The sequence below is a fragment of the Acinonyx jubatus genome, chromosome A1, assembly GCF_027475565.1.
Source record: "Acinonyx jubatus isolate Ajub_Pintada_27869175 chromosome A1, VMU_Ajub_asm_v1.0, whole genome shotgun sequence".
NCBI lineage: Eukaryota > Metazoa > Chordata > Mammalia > Carnivora > Felidae > Acinonyx > Acinonyx jubatus.
In genome coordinates this window covers 176294535-176314451 of record NC_069380.1, presented here as the reverse complement: position 1 = coordinate 176314451, position 19917 = coordinate 176294535, and the positions used below count along the sequence as shown (strand labels likewise).

The window sequence follows — 19917 nt, the reverse complement described above, 5'->3', positions numbered from 1 at the left end:
CGGCTAAGAGGCTCCTCTGTGGGTATGTGAAGTGACCAGTCACCCGCAAAGGCCACTGGAGGCTACAGACAGGGCTGGCTCCAGCCGCCCCAGTGCTGTAGCCCTTGGGGATCCAGGATTTTCTGGGAACATGATTTTGGGGGTTCATCGGACTCTAAAGCCAACTATTACCTTTGGAAGCCATTTGACCTTCGGAAGTTCCATACCTCTTTGAGTCTTGCTTTCTGCCGGAAAGTGGACACAATAATATTAGTCTTGCAGGTTTATTGAGGTCATGCACATAAGTGTTTCATGCAATGCTGTGTTGGATAAAGAGCTCACAAATGATCACCTGCTTTTGCTTTTATGTGTTATTGCTGTTTATAAGGACTGAGGTTATGTCTCCTCTCATCAGTTGCCTAGTCAAACCTCTTGGGTCTCAGAAAATGGCTGGTTGACTGAAATCACCCATGTGGGCCAGAAGAGAGTCAGAGACTTCTCCAACATTCTCTTTGCCTTCCCATTCCCTATCTAGAATCTGAGAGCCAGCGCCAGAGTTTTACTCTAGGCAGTTGGGACAGGAGGGCCAGCATTCCATTCAGAGAATGAATGGACTGCTTAACATCCAGTCTTCAAAACTCATTCAGTCCAGTCCCTCCCCTGGCCCTGCCCATTCAAGAGTGAGCACTCTCCCCCGGGTGAAAGATAGACGGGCGGCAGTGAAACCCGAGCCCTATATGCTTCAGAAGCCTAACACCTGAATGTTCAATGTTCATCTCTTATGGCCTGGGTCAGACTCCCCTAAGGACACCTCCACCCTGGAGGCAGGAAGTTGGGCCCCAAATCTCAAAGCTTCAAGGGCTCTGGCAGGACATTTAGCAAATGAGGTGAACTGAAGGCCGGAAACTAAACAGGACCTGCCACTGCTTGCCAGCCTGTCTCACTGGGCCCTGTGATGTAGAACGGAAGCTGGCATGTGGCTCCCCAGCACTAACCAGTGCCTGTGCTTTGTACTTTGGACTCTGAGGTCCTCCTCAGCAAGCTGCCGAGAGCCTGGTGGTGGCCAGCATGTGAAGGGAAGATGAGGCCACTCGGGCAAGTGACCAGCATGAGGCTCCCCTAACACTCCACCCCTCAACCTCTTTGGTGTACAGGTGGGAAAACTGAGGCCAGAGCAAGGAACACCCTTGACTTAGGTACCTTGAGGCAGAGTCTGGGTGCTGGCAGCTAGGGACACAGGGATGAAGAGGTGTGGCCACCCAGCAGATGGGCTCTACAAGTCCACACAGTGACTTAGGCTGAGACAGAGCAAGGGCCCTTGTCTCTTTAGCTGTGACCCTGCACTCTTGACCTTGTGCCTTCTTCTCTAGCAAGGCCTCCCAAATCTCTCTTCCTTGCTCTGTCTTGTCTCTTAAGTTCCAGGCCTGCAGGAGACTCCCCAGCTGAACTGTGAGCTCATGGGAGACAGGGGCCATATCTTAGTTATTTTAAGAATGTTCAACACTCACCCCAAGGCCTGGTACAGAGTAGGGGCTCAAAAGATGGGTGAATGAAGAAAGGAAGGAAAGAGGAAGGGAGGGAGGGAGGGAGGATAGATCATAAACCCTTTTATTTAAATGCCTTCTTCCTGTGGCCTCTGCTCAACCCTTGTAAAAATAAAGTGGACCTCTGTCTCCTGATTTCTCTCTGTTTCCCTCAATATGTCCCCAGTCTTGCACCCTGAAGTTATCTTGCCGACTAAATCCTATTATCATTTCTTTCCAGTGTCATTTCTTTCTCCTGTCATTCTCTTTCCATCCTCAGCACCGTCCCTGAAGTCTAAACCCTCTTCATGTCTTAGCTGCAGCTGCCTGCCAACTGCATTTCTTCCCATTTCTCCCTCTCCTGTCCCCTCCAAACCAGACAGAGAGATAGTCCACCCAACTCTTTGACCCTGGAGCCCTACATCTAGAAATCCGTTCTAAGCAGATCATCAGACATGTGCACAGAGACCATCACACAAGAGTGTTCATCATGGTATTACATTTTAATAGTGAACAATTGGAGATAATCTAAACTTCAGTTTAAAAAAGAGTGGGTTACCAACATTTTGGTTCATCTACCTGATGGAGTAATCTTACATCTTTGAAAAATTATTTTGAGGACTACTTAAAAACAAGCAGAAATTCTATTAGGTAAAAAAAAAAGGGGGGTACCAAACTGTATGTACAATGAGGTTCCAATCTGTGAATAGATATGTGCACAGAAAAGGGAAATAGAAAAGAAATAAACTGAAATCTTGGCATGGGTTTTTGTTGGACTTAAGGGTTATTTTTTGAAGTTCCTCCTGATACTTATCTGTATCACCTACGTTGTCTTCAATAAGCATGTATATTTAATCAGACCATAAAGAAATCATTTGCTGAATAAACATCTTCAGGTTTTCGATTCTTCTCAAGACCTTCAATGAAAGTTGTGCCTTCCCTGGCACTACACCACGGCCTTCCTGTCCACGCTGGAGCACACCCTGAACTTCTAGGCCTGGCTCCCACAGCCCCTGGCCTCAGCCCACTTTTGATCATGGCTCCCCGTCTACTAGCACATTCTTCTCCAGCCAGACTGGTCCCCTCATGGTTTCCAAACCAGACTTGTGCTTTATGCCCTGGCCCTGAACCTACTCTCAAATGATTCAGAAACACACACACACACACACACACACACACACACAGACAAACAAAGAGAAAGAATGCAAATATGGCAAAATATTGAAAACAATTTGTGAACTAAGTACATGCTCCTAGTACTAATTTTGCAACTCTTTTATAGTTGGAGATTTTTAAAATTAAAAGTGGGGGGGGGGGGACATGAAGGAGCATTATAATGTGCTTCAAGGTATAAGCTTTGCTATGAAAAAAGCTAAGTGGGCAGCAGTGACCTGAAGCAAGCTACTTACTTCCTAGGCCTCGGGTTCTTTGTCGGTAAAATGAGGGTAACAAATATCATAGTGTATTTATGCCCTACGATTGCTTGGAGGATGGAATAAGTGTGCACAAAGGGCTGGGTGAAGAGTCTGACACACCCTCGAGCATCGTGACCTATTAGTACCAGTGTTAAATATAGAAATCAGATTTTGAACGATGATGTGACCCATGATACTGTCTACCTCCCTGAGCAACTCAACCCTCGGATAACGAAGGGAAGTTCTGTGGCTCGGAAATCTTTTGCTAGCATGATTTTCTTCTTGCCTCTGGCCTGGGGCAGCCAGAGAGCAGTACAGTTCCCACTGGCATCCGTACCTCCAGGTCTTGGCACAGTGTCTGGCCCAGAGGAGAGGAGGAAGCCAAGAAGTACACAAAACCCCAAATGAGGGACTTGAAGGGCTCAGGTTGTGCTTTAAAGAAAGTTCTTCTCATCATATACAAGCTGGTAATTTTGCTGATGCAGCCATTCTACTCCCAGGAGCCTTCCAGGAGATGAGGCATTACCTTGATAAATTAGCTGTGGATATAGGCGTCCTGCAGTTGGCATGGAAATACAATTTTGTTTCCAATTAAGCCTGATTTCTAGGCCAAAGTATTTGCCTGCCTCACACTTGGAGGATTATTCCAGCCAGATCTATTGTTGTCAATGGTGATAGTACTCCCAGGAAGTAGGCTTTCGTGGACACTGGCCCATCGGCCATTGAGTGGTTCAACCAGTCAGGGATGTGGCCTCTGTGTGCAGGTAACACTTTTCCTCAGGAGCTAAGTTTATGCAAGTAGATTCAAGAAAGTTCAACGTAAAGACAGGCAGTCTGTTTGTGGCAGAAATTTTTAAGATGGAGTACAGATAGAAACGGGTTGAGAGGGACAGAGAGGCAAGTTGGTCCTCAGTGGTACTCACAAGAAAGAGAAGTGGGAATTTGCTACTAAGGAAAGGGGGTAGTAGGAAGTTCTCTGGGCTCAAACAGAGAAGAACCTGTATAATCAGAGGAAAGAGACATGTTTGTTCCAAGAGAGAATGAACATTTGAGGAGCATTTTCTCTGCGCCGGGGACAGTGCTGAGCGCTCCCCATTCAATACTGCACCGAATCATCACAAGCCATCTATAAAACAAACTATGTTATGCTCGTTTTCCAATTGAGAACATTGAGACCCAGCAAGATTCAATAAACTGCCCAAGGTCCCGGGCAATCCAGATTCAAACTCTCACTTTTGTGAGCTTTCTTCCCTACAGGTTCCCTCTCCAAAGACAAATAAAACACATAATTCAGAGCCATAAGGAGAAGGTCACACTCAGCTGAAACTTACCTCCCAAAAATGTAAAAATGAGAAAAAAGCTTTTCGAACGTGGCCCGAGAGAAAGAGTAAAAATTACTGATAGCTGAGTCTACTTGGGGAAATAATCTGATGGAGAGCCAAACAACACCCACCTCTGTTTGGGTTTATTCCCATCTTCCCCACAAGGAGTGAGGTCTGAGAACTGGGAGTGATGATCCAAGATGCTGAAGAGGCTCACACAAGGTCAGGAGCTCAGAAAGCTCTGGCTACTCAAAATCAATGAAGTTCTGGCTTGTGGCTCAGGGAATTTCAATGGAGGGTGTATAAAACAGTGTTTAAAGACACGTATGTATAAGAGGTTTCTAAGAATATGACTACTTGAGTTGTCAATAGAGTCATGGGAAAAATTACTTAAATACCAAGAAGAGTCACATGATTCTTGGTATGGCCTGATTTTTATTACTAATAGCAAGAGAGGACTCCAAAGCTCTGTATAAATAAGCATGCTGTCAACTCCTGGAAAAATTCTAGAGTGGCTGAGTGGACTATTAAGCCAATGGTTTGGGAACAATTGGGAAAGAAAACAAGGATCACTGAGAGAAGTGTGGGGTCTTGAGAGAGTCATGTGAGACCAGCCTCTCTTCCATTCTGCTTTTTTTTTAAGTTTGTTTATTTTTGAGAGAGACAGAGACTGTGCTAGTGGGGGGAGATGCAGAGACAGGGCGGGGGTCGGGGGGAGAGTATCCCAAGCGGGTTCTGCACTGTCAGCATGGAGCCCAAAGCCGGGCTTGAACCCATGAAACTGTGAGATCATGACCCGAGCCGAAACCAAGAGTCAGATGCTTAACCGACTGACCCACCCCGGTGCCCCCCATTCTGCTTAGTAGAGTGAGCTGTGGGATTGTTGTAGCCCCAGTGTCCCTGGGTTCCCATCTAGTGTTTAATGGGCTGCGGGCTGGTGGCGGTGGAGTCAGACAGATTGTAGCTGACTGCATGGCCCCTGTCTGTCTCAGTAATGCCCACATCAGAAGCTTTGCAGGGCCTTTTTGGACACATACTCAACCTACATCTGTTCATCCTTGAGGGATGTGACTCCAGGGAGCCAGCTGAAAGCCTGGGCTCTGTGAGAAGGTATATGGAAGCATCCAACAGATTCCCAGTACTGACTGTGCTCTGCTCGGCATTCTCCGTTTGTTATAAGGAGCACAGGCTGCAGGGCAGGAATCACAGAACTTTGAGAGTAAGTTCTGAAGCCATACTGTCCAGGTTTGAATCCCAGCTCTGCATTTTGCTAACTTCTGATCTGTGATAGGCTAAATTCCTCCTCTGTGCCTCGGTTGCCTCATTTAGGATGTGAAGATAGCAATAGTAAACTAAAGAATATTGCTAGGATTAAATGAGCTATACATGTAAAAGCTAGGTAGCAAGGCCCTGTTTTTAGTTTGTGTGTATCAGGAAAGAGGGAGCTTGGTAAGGGGTGATGCAGATTATAAGAGATTAAAGACTGCAACTGAGGGAGAAGATGCAGCCTTTGGATAAATCCGCAACTCTGTCCACCCATCAGCTGGAAGTTGTTGGCTTTGCATCCATATTCATCCCTTCCCCATCTCCTAAATCCTTTAAGGAAGTTGGCTGAGGATCATCTGTTTTATGTGAGTGGGAAGGGAGAGTCATGGAAGGAGCTGAACATCTTAATATTATTGCAAACATTTTTGACCTTGCAAGCCTCCTCTGTGAAAAACACTACACTACACTGGGGTGAATTTCTCCGTCTTTCTGATCTTGCTTTGATCTTCCTCTTGTCCCTCCATGTGAAAAGGCAGCCACTGGTGAGGTACAGGATAGTTACACTTTGTTCAAACAGTATACTCCCAAATATTTCATATAATTCAAAATTCCCTAAATGCAACTCTACTCCAAAAGACAGGAGATAACATTTACGCACCAGCCTGTACTGTCAATTAGCAATAGAATGACTGCAGTTTACAATCCACTCACTTGAAAAACGAGCTTTAAAATTAGGAGAAATTCTGGATACATTGTTGATGGAGTGGGTCTGGAATCATTTCAATAATTCACAGAAAGATTTTATCAATATTTGAGATTGCACTGTTTTGAATTTGCGTAAGTTAGGTTCCTTCCTTTTTCTTCACTGTGAAAAAGGAAGACCTTGGTAATGGTGGGGAAGACTGGCAAGGATGGAAAAGCTCCTTGAAGGCAGGCAGTGGGTCTGATTGATCTCTGGCCTCCCCATCCCCTGTCTCTGATCCCTACCACATGGGCTGATTCCCAGGGGAGGGGCATAGGGGAGCAAGCCAGGTGCACCTCTCCAGGTGTGAGTCACTGGCCCGTGAGATGAAAAGCAAAAAACGGTGGAAACACAAGATGCTCATTAGCAGTGATTTATTAAGAACTGATGAGGGCTTTCTGCTCCTAGGCAGCTATTATCCCAAAAAACATTTTTCCTCAGTGTCTTACTTATCATGCTCAAATGCCCACTATTTCACGCTCATCCTGTACATGGAGTTCTGTGAGCAGCAGGCAGATATAATCCAGTCTTATCGACAGGAGGAGGGCATGTGTCCCAAGCCAATGAAGGTCACCATTAATGATGCATGGAGCACTGAGGGCTGGGCATTTTTCTAGAGGTACATGGCCTTTCCCCTCGCAGGGGCTGTTTGAGTTTCTATGTATCTTAGCCCCAAATGCAGATGCATGAAAACCATGTGTGAAGGAGTCCCTTTAAGCGAGACTTATGGTGGGGACTTTTTCTTATTATTATTTATATCAAACTTAAATTTTTGAGATACTTGCAGATTCCCATACCGTTAGAAGACATAATACAGAGACATCCCATTGTATGCTTTGTCTAATTTCCTCCAATGGTAATGTCTTACCATTAGTACCATTACCATAGTACAATGTCACCTCTGAGGCTTTCTTAAAAGACTCGGAGGACTTAAGACTTCCCTGACCCCAGAAGGGAGAACCTCTGGGGAATGGTGCAGTCCCCTTGGAAGGAATGTCCCCAGATAAGAGCCTGGAGGGTATGGGGTATATCAGGGCTCTCTGGTTAGAAGTAAGAGATGTTCATGCAGATTACAGATGCTCTCCCCTCACATACCTGACTTGTATGAGAGCACCATTGGGTTCCAGGAACATAGCACTAGTCCTTACCTGGTCCCTGGGGCTTTGGGGGACTGGGGCCCTCAGCCTTTCAGCTGCGTCTGCTCAAGTACTGTGGTTGACAGTCCTCTCTGGAATGACACACACAGCCCAGGGCTTGATTCCTAGCTCCTCACCTGCTATATGAATGACCTTGGCCAATGACATCTTAGAGCTTCAGTTTTTCATAGTATCTTATAGAGCACTTGCCATATGACAGTCACTAGTCTAAGAAGCTTGTAGAATAACTAATTTAATACCAACAATCCTAAAAGGGAGATATTATTAGTTCCTATTTTGCAAATGAGGAAATTGAGGTATTTGTCCAAGGTCACCCAGCTAGTGAATGGCAGGGTTGGGTATTTGAAGCCAGGCAGTCCACATCACAAGTTCACATACTTAACCACTGTCCTGTGCTGTTCTCTCCTCTCTGAGGTAGGCTGAGTAGTACCTTGCTGAATTTCTACAAGGCAAACTGCTTAGCACAGTGCCCAGCATGTAATACATAAGCACCAATAAATGCTAGCTAACATTATCTTTGGTATAATTGCTTCTGGGAGCTTCTGAGTATTTATTTCTTATTATGGTAATTAATAATTGCTTCCGTTCTGGCCACCTACCATGTGCCAAAACTTCATTCCGCCCTCCCAACCACCCAAAAGGAGGAGTCACTTTTTCAAGATGAAACAACTGTGAATCTGAGAGATGAAATCTGGCAGAGGCAGAGACAAGATTTATACCCTGGGGCTAGAATCACAGCTCCAGAAGGAACTTCAGAGATGCCAGCCTAACTTCACATCCAGCTCAGGAACTGCACTGTCAAACAGTCATGCATCCATTCCGAAAAGCCCGGTGACAGGGCACTGCTTCTCTACACCAGTGGTTCTCACGCTTGGGGGTACCACAGAAGCCCCTTCAGCCATTGTTAACATACAGAATGCTGTCGCCCTCCTCCATCCGCCACCCCACCCCACTCCACCACACTCCCTTGGGCTGGAGCCAGGGCCTGAGAACGTGCATTTCTCCCAAGGCTCCCCAGAATGCTGATGTTGCTGGATCAGGGACTGTACTTTGAGAACCACCTCTCTAGGGAAACTTCTTGGAGTAGTAACAGTAGAGACGATGGCATCCTCCACTTATGCCCTTTTCATGTGTGAGACAGGCTTCCCTTGCAGGGCCAGTGCCTTATACTTACCTGCATTGTAAATTATGCATCCGCATCTATGTGGTTACCTTCCTTCCATAGAGGGCTCTTAAAATTGTATGTTCTCAAAAGCCTGCCTCTTATTGGAGCCCAACCCCTCCCCAGCCTACTTCCACCTGTTTGGCGACGTGAGGCTCACCCTTCCAAATCTTCTTAAAATAATACCTACCGTTGCTTTTCTCATTAAAAACAAAACCAATGAAACCACACCTTCCTACTGCTGAAAACTTAGAAAAGTATGAAAAATAAAAAGAGGGATGAGGAAGAAAATGAAAATTAACCACCATCCCAATCCCTCTGTTAATATTTTGATGTATTTTAGTATATTTCCTTATAGCTTCTTGATGTATATACGTATATTTTATTGAGGTATAATTGAGATATAACATTACATCCGTTTCAGGTGTACAACATAATATTGCGTATATTGCAAAATGATCACCGCACTAAATCTAGTTAACATCTGTCACCATACATAGCTACAAATTTGTTTTCTTGTGATGAGCACTTTTAAGATTTACTCTCTTAGCAACTTTCTAATATGTAATACAGAATTGTTAACTATAGTCACCATGCTGTACATGACATCCCCATGACTTAAGTATTTTAGAACCAGAAGTTTGTGCCTATATTTGTTAATTTTGGAATAAAAATGCATATAGCACTGAGTGTCCTAAAAGCAATATTCTAAATGTTCTGTATACGTGGGACCTGCTGTCCCATAATTTCATTATGGAATTCAAAGAAGGAACTGAGGTTTGCCAGGGACGGCAAAGGTGGGCCTTTGAGCCAACCGAGAAAACACAGGCACAGAGATAAGCATCATTGTTGTCTGTGGGGCGGGGTCCGTGGCGCAGTAGAAAGTGGGTTTGAGCCAGTTGAGTGGGGACAGGCAATGGGAAGCTGTTACCAGCTGGCCTGGAGCTCTCTGAAGCACCAGGGGGCTGTTGCACATTCCATATCCCATCGTACCAGGAATGAGTTAACAAAGGGATTTCCCAAGGCCCACCCACGTAGCAGAAGGTGGGATGGATAAGAGCCCTAATAGTGAGAAGGCAGGGGGAGGAGACATGGATACATGAGTAGGGAGAGGCCCGGGGGCCCACCCAGTCCCCTCCGGCCGAGCATGCTGTGGCATGGATAGGTCTACTTCTGAGCCGCCAGGATGGAAAGGGACTGGTTGATCTTCACCATGGCGATAATGAGGAGGCCACCGGTCAGCAGGAAGGTGGGCCAGAAGAGAGAGAAGAGCAGGGTCTGGGGTCCATAGAGGCGCTGGTACAGGACAGTGGTCTCATTCTCCCGAGTCGTTGAGAAGCAGTAGAAAATCCGATGCTCGTGGAAGTTCATTCTGACCTTCTCCACATCGGCCCGGGCCACCTGGTAGTTTTCCAGGCTGCGTGGGATGTAGGAGCACTGTGAGGGGAAGCAAGAGCACCCATGAAGTCGGAAATTCCCGTCGCTTTGGGCAAGATGAGGGGCTGGCATGAAGTAAGGGAAAGTGTTGGCTTTGGCGTTGGGCCCCCGGCTGGGAGTTGGGACTGGTTGAAGCTTGGAAGGCTGTGCACTGCTTGGTTCCAGAGGGCACCTTCACAGTACAGTGTCATTTGTGAGGACAGTGGCCCAGGAGCTGCTCGGGGTACATGCCCACACCTGGAGGGGGGGCCCAACTGGAGTCCTAGTTCTGCCTCCACTGGCTGTAGAACCTTAGGCAAATTGCTCGCCTTTCTCAACCTTGATATCTTATCTCTTAAATGGGTTAATAGCAATATCTCCTTCAAAGGATGTTATTAAAGACGGGCTTCAAACTTAACTGGCCAATGAGTGACACAGACCGAGTAGGCTCTGCGTTTGGATCGAGGGCAGAGGTCATACGCTCAGTCGCCCACGGGGCTCACACTGCAGCATCCACATGTGAAGTGGGGGAGGGAAGAGATGACGGGTGCCACCTGACACTTCCCCTGGTGCCAGGGACAATTGTCGGGGGGGGGGGGGTGCTGATGAAATGAAGAGAGCCAGAAGCTTCCAGACTGGCAGTCCTCACGCCATCCGGACGATGCATGCCACGTGATCCAGAAGACCTGTTGTAGCCAGGCCTCCAAAATTTCAAGAAAGGCCAGAACCCCAAATTTTAATGTGAACTCCCACAGTTTTAAAACATTGGCAAAAATTTGAATCAAAAACCCTCCGTGGTTCTAGCCCTTTGTGAGCCAAAAAAAGATATTGGCAAGCCAGTATTTGATACTGGGATTCAAAGGAAAAAGACATTACATTTGAAAGAGCTTGTGCAGGCAAAGCACGGCACACACTTAATTCTGACACTGGTTGTTAGGAGCCTCTGGCCTGGTCAGGTGAGGTCCATCTGGAAAGTTCTGCAGAGGAGGCACAGAATGGAGACCCTGCTTTTATCTCCGTTCTGTGCCGGGAGGTCTGAATGTTATGTATGTGAGGCTCTGGGAGATATTCTGCAAAGGTGGTCCCTCCGTCACAGAATCTGCAGCAGACCACCTGGCCAGAGCGCAGCTTCCCGCTCACTCTGAATTACTGAGGGCAGGGTCCAGAAAACAAGTGATCCCTTCCTACAGTGGTTTGAGACCACTGGCCTAGTATAATCATGTCCAAGATCAACATGTATACTGTTGAGCCAGCCTCTCCCCAGGCCTCAGTCACTTCCTGGATGTGAATGAGACTCCGTCCCCAAAGCTGCTGGCCCACACAGCACTCATCCAGCAGTAAAAAGGATGGTTGCATTCACGTTCTGACAGCCTGGGATGTGGGGGAACTGCCACCCAATTAGGTTCCCAGCCAGCCAGGGAGCAACTAAGGCTGGGAAACACTGCCTCCAGGGAATCTGCCAAAGTTGTTGGACACTGCAGGGTCCCATAGCAGGTAAATTCAGAATTCTGAGCTGAGAGGACCTAGCCTGTCTCCCCAGTGCCTCTCACTATGACCTTGGTAACCTACCCCATTGAGCAATGGTGTGGCTGTGGAACCAGACAGACCTGGATTCAGCCACCAGTTCCAAGTTGTACAACCTCTCTGAGTCTTGCAAAATGGGTTTGTGAGGACATTAGAAGAGATCATACATATAAAGCCCAAGCACAGAGCCCAGCACATGCTAAGTGCTCAGTAAATGGAAGATGCTATCAAAAGTAATAACAAAAATAATGTGACTTAACTATGAAATGCAACAACAGCTCTTTCTTTCCATTCTTAAAGAGGGACTGGTGGATAAGCTCTCAGGTGAGGGCTTGTGCCCATCCTGGGCCCCTCAGTGTCTTTTGCCAGCATGTGGTCATGCTGGATCCTTTGGTGGGACTTTTTGACAAGACACTGGACAGGAGTTCACTTTGCAGGACCGACCTCAGAGGCCTGGGGCCTATCTGCATCCTCTGTCCCCTGTCTGGGATCCAGCTACCTCTGAGTTATATGAAGGATCTGAAATGGTCCAACCTTTCCCCAAGTCCTGTGACAGCACATTCTCAGCACAGAGCATGGGAAGGGGCTTAGAATCTCCTGCGCTAAGGCTCATGGGAGAACCAGTAGCTGATCAGTAGCCTCCTTCCTCAGAGTGAGGCTGGGGGGCGGTAGCCTTGACTGGCCTTTCACACGTGAATCCCGAGCACACCCAGCTGGCCCAGAGCACTGGCTCCCTGTACTCCAGAGCTGAATGAAAGTAGATGGGGTAGCTGGCGCACCAACCCAGCTGCTTGACAAAACCACAAAGGGCGCTTCCACTGTCCCACCAGAGCAACAGCCTCTTTAGCACCTCTCCTGGTGATGCCTGGGTGCTAGGAGAAAGAAGACAGAAGAGTCTGTGGCTACCAGCCTGCACTGTCCTTACAGGTGCAGGCAGAGCATGCCCACACGCTCTCACATGTCTCACATGCTGCAGACAGCTCACTACAGGGGCAGATCTGGCCCCTTGCTCCTCTGAACTGGCAACCTCAGAGTCAGGCAGGCAGCCTGCAAGCCAGCCTGCTCGCAATTCCTATCACACCAGTGATCCCTTCTGGTTGTCTTTGGGAATTTGCTTCTTGCTCCTTGGGATAAATCAGCAGCCACTGAATGCCAAAGAAGAAGCAGGAGTCAGGTAGGTGCTGATTCAGGAGGACGTAGGGGCTCTATCCCCATCTGGTGGGGCTGAGTCATGTTAGTGCTGACAAAACAGGTCTGGTCACCTTGCACTGTCCAGACCCATTTCTCTATGACCCCCCGACACTGTCAGTAATCCCACTGTGCACCATCAACACTCTGCCCTTCCCATCCCATCCCAGCAGCTACCAAACTCTGACTGTCAGCATCCATCCTCACTGCAGGCCCTACCTCCATCCTGGCTGCTTGTCATGGCCCCAGGCTCTCTGCCCAGTCGTTGAACTTCACACTCCTCTGTACCACTCTGATCATGCTCCCAGGACCACAGACCCTTTAAAGACTCCTGTTTGCTCACAGAGGTAATTCTAAGCCTTAGAATCACCTGGAGAGCCCTAAAATTCTGCATCAGTTGGTCTGGTGTAGGAACCCAGTTTTGTTAAGTCCCCAGGTGGTTCCATGCATGGCCAGAGTCGACCAGTGCCAGATTGCCTGATCACATTTCAATTCCATACTTGCATAGTCCTTGGCAGAGATGACAGGCACACAGCTTGTACTGTGCCAGAATATCATTAGCATTTCCCTTCTTTATGGTCTACTTGGATTTAAGTTCCCGGTAACCAGTAGAGCCTTTCCCTAGGAAATGGTAGGCATTTATGACCCCACCTCCTGCTAAAATCAGCACCATGGAGCATTATTTGGAGTGAACTTGTTCCAGATAAAGCTCCGGCTTTCTGGTACAAATGCAAAGGAACTTGACCTGTCCCGGGCCCAGGTTGATGAGACAGGTCTCTACCTGTCCCAATGGAATCGGAGAGATTGGACCGCCTTGGCATTTGCTCTATTTGCTATTCAGGCAGACCAACCTCTATTTCTCATGAGGTTGAATCATTGTGTTTTTTGGTAAAATGGTGATGGTAAATAAGCTTAGCCCTTCCCCCAATTCGCTTCCTTACGCTGGACTTCTAAAGCTTGGAAAAAATCTCTACTGGATATAAAAGTCTAACTCCATGCGTTGTAGGATAGCTTCTTCTACCCACTTTGCTAATGGTGCTGTGTTGTGTCTTGCACTGGAATTCAACACTTACTTCTCCTTTCCTACTGTGTTGTGTTCGCTGTTTCACCTGGATATCCTTAAAGACGATCTTTTTATCAAAAAAAAAAAAATCAGTAAAGTGTTTTCTATAATCTTTTTTTTTAAATATAGGAACTAATTATTATCCATAACTTATAGTGTTTTCACTAAAGTTTTGCTTCTCTCAAAAAAACATATAAAAACCTTTCATAAACAAAAAACTTTCTGATTCCATAGGTGGGTCATGTGGAGCCCATCTCTGCAACATCTTCCTGTCCCACTGAGCTCTGAGTTGGTTTCTGCAGCACACCTTCCAGTACCTTGTATTCTATGCCCTCCATTTGCCATGCATGCTGCCCTCCATGTTTCTGTGTATCTCACCCCTGCTGATTTTTAAAGCCTAACACAAATACTTTCCTGACACCCTCACCTCGCTGTTGGCTAGAAAAAGTCACTCCTGCCCTTGACCCCATAATTTTCTCTTTTCCTCTCTATGGCACTGATCCCTCCCCATTAGATATTATTTCCCATGTAAGCTCTCTCCTCCTGAGTCCAAAGCTCCTGCCACAGGAAGTGCTCAGTGACTATTGAATGAATGAGTGAATGGATAAGGCCAACTTGTATTTTCTATAGGAAAGACTAGGATGATGGGTTGGGGGTGCAGGAGGTAGTGATGGGAAAAATCTCCCAAGCACTGGTTTCCAGAGATTTCTCCAGCCTCTGCTTTCCTGGGGGAAGCGAGGGGTATCTCAGGAGTTCCCTCCCATGGGGTCAGCTCTGGGTCTGGTCTCTCATTTGACTCACCTTATACAAGTGCCGGCTATCCACCTGACATTGAACTCAGCACACTACACAGCCTCTGTCTTCATTAACAGCACTCCAGCAAAGGTGGCAGCTGAGCTTAGAGGGGCTCGCTGCCTGCCCCAAGTCATACAGCACTTAGTGGCAGAGTGGGGATTCCAACCCAGGTCTGTCTAACTCCAACCCAGAAGAGCTAAGTCTGGCTGGACCTCATATCAGCTGTGGACCCTCATCACGTAGGCTCAGGCTCCATGCTCTAGAGTGGAGATGTGGATCCAGTTAGGAAGAGGCCCATGCACCTGCCAGGGGCAAGGGGGATATGTGCCCATCCCCTCCCCTCCCCCAGTCAGTACCTGCTGGTTCTGGTCACGAGTGTCCTCCGTGTGGTACAGCACAGCCCACCGGCCCACAGCTGACACATTGACCCACAGGCATGGGTACTGGGGCACCTTTTTGCCCTCCAGCTCCTCTTGGTCCCTGATGTTGGTCTCAATCAGGTGGCACATGGATTCCTGGGTCCACACGCTGGGGAGACCATGTGCACATACATACATATCTCAGAACCTGGGTGGCACAGAGCACCAGGTTTAAACCCCTTTGGAGAGACTAGGCCTGGGACTTCCCCATCTTGCCATAATCATCTAGCACTAAAGGAGTGTGACCCCACTCACAAGAAGCATAGAATCAGAATATCAATGCTTTTAAGCCTCTTAGAGATCATCTAGATAAATGATTCTCCCCCGGGCTGCTGACCCAAAGCCCTGGGGAGCTTTTGAAAAGATTTCCATGTCCAAGCCATGCCCCAGAACAAGGGAATCAGAATTCCTAAGGTGGGCGGGGCCCAGGCCCTGATATGTTTTTAAAAGCCCCCGCCTTGATTCCTCTGAGCAGCCAGACCTGAGACCCCTTAGCCCTTAGCCACACCATCCTCATCTTGCAGGCGGTGGGAAGAAGGGCTCAGAAAAGTCGAATGACTTTTCTGAGGCCACACCGGACCTGTGCCTTTTCCCCTAAAATGAGTGGATGTAGAAGGGACTTGATTTGTGCCAGGGTAGGGAGGTTGGTGGGGATGGCGGTCAACCTGGAGATAACGTGTCATAGGCACACAGCAGTCCTGTACAATGCCTCTCTCGGGTAAGATTCCAACCTGGAATCGCTCCAGGGTTATAAAACATGGGGAAGAAGCAGGCCCAGGAGAGGCTAACAGGCTCATCAACCCATCAGGGGATCACCTGTGATTCATCTCCCGTTTATCAGGCAAGACACGCATTGCCAGATGGAGGGACTATCAGCAGCTGGAAATGTCCAGAGGCGAGGGTCTGAGACTTATCCTCAAAACACAAGTGGAGAGAATGGATCAGGAACTTCACACCATTTCCTTTAAAAGCTCGAGTGGTTGACATGTCAGGGAGCAAGGGCATGGAACATCTGTGAGCTTCCAGAACAGAGCTCCAGGGGAGCAGGCTTTGGCTCAGTGTGACATTTCCTACTCAGAAAAGCCCCAAAATGAAATGGTATGTACAATGAAGTACTGAGCTCCCTGTCACTTGAGGTATTCAACAGGAGGCTAGATGCCCACCTGACTAGGAGGTTTCCGAAGGGGAGTCAAACTGTGCAAATGAGCTATGAAAATCTAGAACTCTGATTTCTCCGGGGTTAAACTCACGCTGGAGCATTTGCTCTGATCCTTCACCGTTTCTTGTGAGAAGGGCCTCCTATGTCTGCCACCCCCAGGTCCCAGAACCCCGGATGAGCAGGGTCCGGTCAGGCCTACCCTCCCTGCACTTGAACCGTGAACCCTAAGACTGAGGATTGTCCAGACCTTCCTGCCTGATGTGAAGTCAAGGGGAGGGGTAGGAAGAGGCTGGGGTTCCTGGCAGAACAGACCCTTGGGAGAATGGCTGGAGGGTGGGGCAGCCAGGAGAGTGCAGTACCTTTTCTGGTAGAGGGGCAGCATGGTCGTGCCCAGGATATAGTAGGCAATGACAGCACACACCACCATGGCCACACCCAGGCAAAGGGCTCGAGTCTCTCCCCGCTTCTGGGCCATCACCAGCTTCTTCCCCATGTCCACTGCAGGCAGCGGTCATTTCTGGAGCCACAGAGGCAAACAGACACGGGATGAGCACAGGCAGCAGGTAATCCCCACAGCGGGGACAGGTAAGAGGGGAGGGTACTCAAAGATCAACACCACCTCTAGTTTTATGTGGAGTGTTGCAACTTCAGAGGGCTTTTTTGACCCCAATGTAAGCCTCCCATCTGCTCTGAGAGGCAAGTATCATCCCCTTTCCACCGTTGAAGGATCCGGGGCCCAGAGAGGTAGAGTGACTAGTCCAAGTTCGCATGTATGATAGGCTCACTATTGGCTCCTAAGAGGAGGTCCATATTCTCAGCCCTGGAATCTGCGACTGGTACTTTACATGGCAAAGACTTTAGGGATGCTGAGATGGGGAGATTATCCTGGATTATCCATGTAGACCCTAAATGTAATCACAAGTGTCCTTTGACAAGAGGAGAAGGTAAGAAGCCAGAGGAGACTTTGGACTTCTGGCTTCCGGAACTATGTGAGAGGAGATTTCTGTTGTTTGGGGCCACCAAGCATGTAGTAATTATTATGGCAGCAATAGAAAAGTAATACAGTGACATAAACGGAAAACAGTAGGCAGCAAGTGTGGAACACCCAAGCACTTTCTCCTAGGACACTTCACAGTTTACCAAACAATCCCCAGGCAAGGTTGGCCGGGCTGGGGGCAGCAAGCAGAGTAGGGGCAGCAGGGCCCCCAGCAGGCAGCCAGGTAGGCTGAGTACCCCGAACACAACGGGCTCTTTACTGGAGAGTGGGAATGCACTCCAGAAGCTGCCATTGGTGAGTCCCCTACCTTCCAGGCTACTCAGTCCTCCCAGGGGCACTGCCTCCTCTGCTGCATGCCTTCTTGTGTCCTCCCAGCCCCTGGGCACTCCTGACACTGGGAAGGCAGGGGTGTTGGGTGACCAGGTCTGGGAACTCAGGAAGAGAGGAGAGGAGAGGAGAGGAGAGGAGAGGAGAGGAGAGGAGAGGAGAGGAGAGGAGACGAGAGAGGACAGGGGAGGGGAGGGGAGGGAAGGAGAGGGGAGGGGAGGGGTTCCCCCCATAACAGAGAAGTTTGGAACGTGCTGTCTATTCAGGTCTCACCTGTCTGTAATGCTCTGGTGATACTGTTTACCTACACTGAGAGAGAAGATTTGCAGAGTGGTGATAAAACCACGCAGGACAAAAGAATGGGGTGAGGATATGGATATGGATACGGTTATCGGTATGGATGGGATTTAACAACCACAGGGAGGGCCTTCAGACAGGAAGAAGAGTAGGAACTGCTGATATCCCCTGAGGCCTGGATAGGAAGAAATGGATTGCCGCTATAAGAGGAGGGATTTCAGTTAGACTCCAAGAAGAAATTCTCACTTTTGAGAGTTGCTAGATATCTGGACTTTTTGGATATATCTTTCACTTGGAAAAGTCACTCAAAGTCTGGGGTGAATTTCGGAAAGATGGAGAATGAAGGAGAAGGTAGGATTTTGGAGGGTCTTCTAGACCTGGTATTTTGGTTGACATTCTCTTCCTTAAGGACAGATTGTAGAGTATGGTGTTTAAGGGTTTGGTGGGGGGTGGGGCAGGGAGGACTCTGAGGTCAGCAGATCCAGGATCAAATCCTGACTTTGCCACTTAGCAACCATATGACTATAAAACAAGAATAATAGTACCTGCTTCAGAGAGTTCTGACAAAGATCAGGTCACATGCCAAATATCACATATTGATCACAGGGTCTGGCCCGATGCAGGCTGTCACTAAACATTAGTTACCAGTATAACAAAGGGAATCCTGAAGGTTTGGAGCAGAAGCCCCCAGTGCTCTTGCTGAGCCTATTTTTGGTCCCACTCCTCCCCCGGGGACAAATGCCAGGACCAGCCCTGCTCCCCGGGTGGCTACACTCTGGTGCTCTGGGAGCTGGGACCTGAGTGCTAGGACACTGAGGTACTAGAGTGATCCAGCCATGGAGTGATCCCCCAGTAGGCCACCAGACCATGGACCCAGACACCAGCCGTTCTCGTCTCTCTGCTGACACCACTGTCAGCCCCTCTGGAGCCCAGAATCCCGATGGACCTCCCTTAAGGAAGGAAGTTCCGCGGCCAGCCTCCCTCCCGCCACGATCTCCCCACTAACCCCGGTCAGTCGTCAATCGTTGGAGAAACCACTCCCCAAGGGCTCTGGACGCACTACTCACAGTCTCCCGTGCCCTGGAGTCTTCAGCAGGCAGATACTTCTTGCCTGGCCCCTGCCCCCACCCCAAAAGAGGCTGCCTGAGCTGCAGCGAGAAGCTTGGGCTCCCAGCCCATCTCTGGGAAAGCGGGCTTTGGTCCCCATCTGGGACAAGCCTCCATGCCCAAACATGGTCAAGTCTGAGCACACAGCCCCGGGACACAAACTCAAGGGAGTAGGTACCAACCCAGGAGACAACAGCAGCCGTTACCAGGCCCCCACACCTGCAATTTCCAGGGTCTGTAGAAAACAGATTTTGAACAACAAAAGACGGCAAAACTGAGAAGCCAGGAAAGACCATCCCGGTGCATTTAGAGACATTTCTTCATCACTCAGTCTCTCTGGTCTGGCACAGAAGTCAGGAACGGGAAATGATTTTCCTTTTGTTGACATGAGGGAAGGAGGAGGAGTTAGAGCTCCAAAGGGTTGGGCTTATCAGCCACTAGGGGGCTGGCATTTCCCCACAGGAGCCTCCAAACCCTCCAGAGCCTTCGACACTTGCATGCTGTGTGACCCTGCGCAGGTCACGGCACCTCTCTGAGCTTCAGTTTTCTCAACTACATTATTGGGATTTTTTTAAAACTTACTTCGTTCAGAGTAATGAGGAAGGTTAGGAATAATGGAGAGTTGAGGCAGAGGAAGAGAAATCCACCTTTTAAAGCCCAGCCAAGCAGAAGCTGAAAGCAGTGACAGTCCCACTGCTGTCCCAGCCAGCCAGGTCCAGGGGCAGCCTGCTCAGCCAGGTAGCCTCTTCCCAAGGTACTTGTCCTTTTGGAAGAGGGAAACAGGCAAGAAATGGGGCCTGTGAGCTCTTCTGCTGCAGGAAAGTGAGCCCCCCTCTGAAATGCTGGGACAAGCTCTGCTCTCGAAGGTATGTAGAGAAAGACTCCGCTCCTTAGCTGGCTGTGGGGCTGTAGGTGAAGGGCAAGGAAATAACGATACTACAACAATAAAGATTAGTGCTCTGCATTCACCTGGGCTGTTAGAAATCACAAAACGCCTTCCCAACTTCAAACCTCCAACACTCTAATGTAATAAGCACTGTGGGCTCATACTAATCTATT

The 19917-nt window shown here is 48.5% G+C and overlaps 2 protein-coding genes across 4 annotated transcripts in view; one reads left to right on the top strand and one right to left on the bottom strand.

Moving 5' to 3' along the window:
• KCNIP1 (potassium voltage-gated channel interacting protein 1) overlaps positions 1-19917 on the top strand; it is a 341859-nt gene that overhangs the window by 14062 nt on the left and 307880 nt on the right. The window lies entirely within an intron of this gene.
• On the bottom strand, positions 8918-19196 carry KCNMB1 (potassium calcium-activated channel subfamily M regulatory beta subunit 1). 2 transcript variants are annotated; one of them, XM_015070509.3, is made up of 4 exons: positions 19041-19196; positions 16490-16647; positions 14909-15080; positions 8918-10003 (listed from the first exon to the last, which is right to left on the bottom strand). In XM_015070509.3, exons 2-4 carry the CDS (start codon positions 16621-16623, stop codon positions 9734-9736), a joined length of 576 nt encoding a protein of 191 aa, XP_014925995.2. In that variant the 5' UTR covers positions 16624-16647; positions 19041-19196; the 3' UTR covers positions 8918-9733. The 2 variants fall into 2 exon arrangements, with proteins under 2 accessions (XP_014925995.2, XP_014925994.2); XM_015070508.3 differs by lacking the exon at positions 19041-19196 and adding an exon at positions 18819-18972.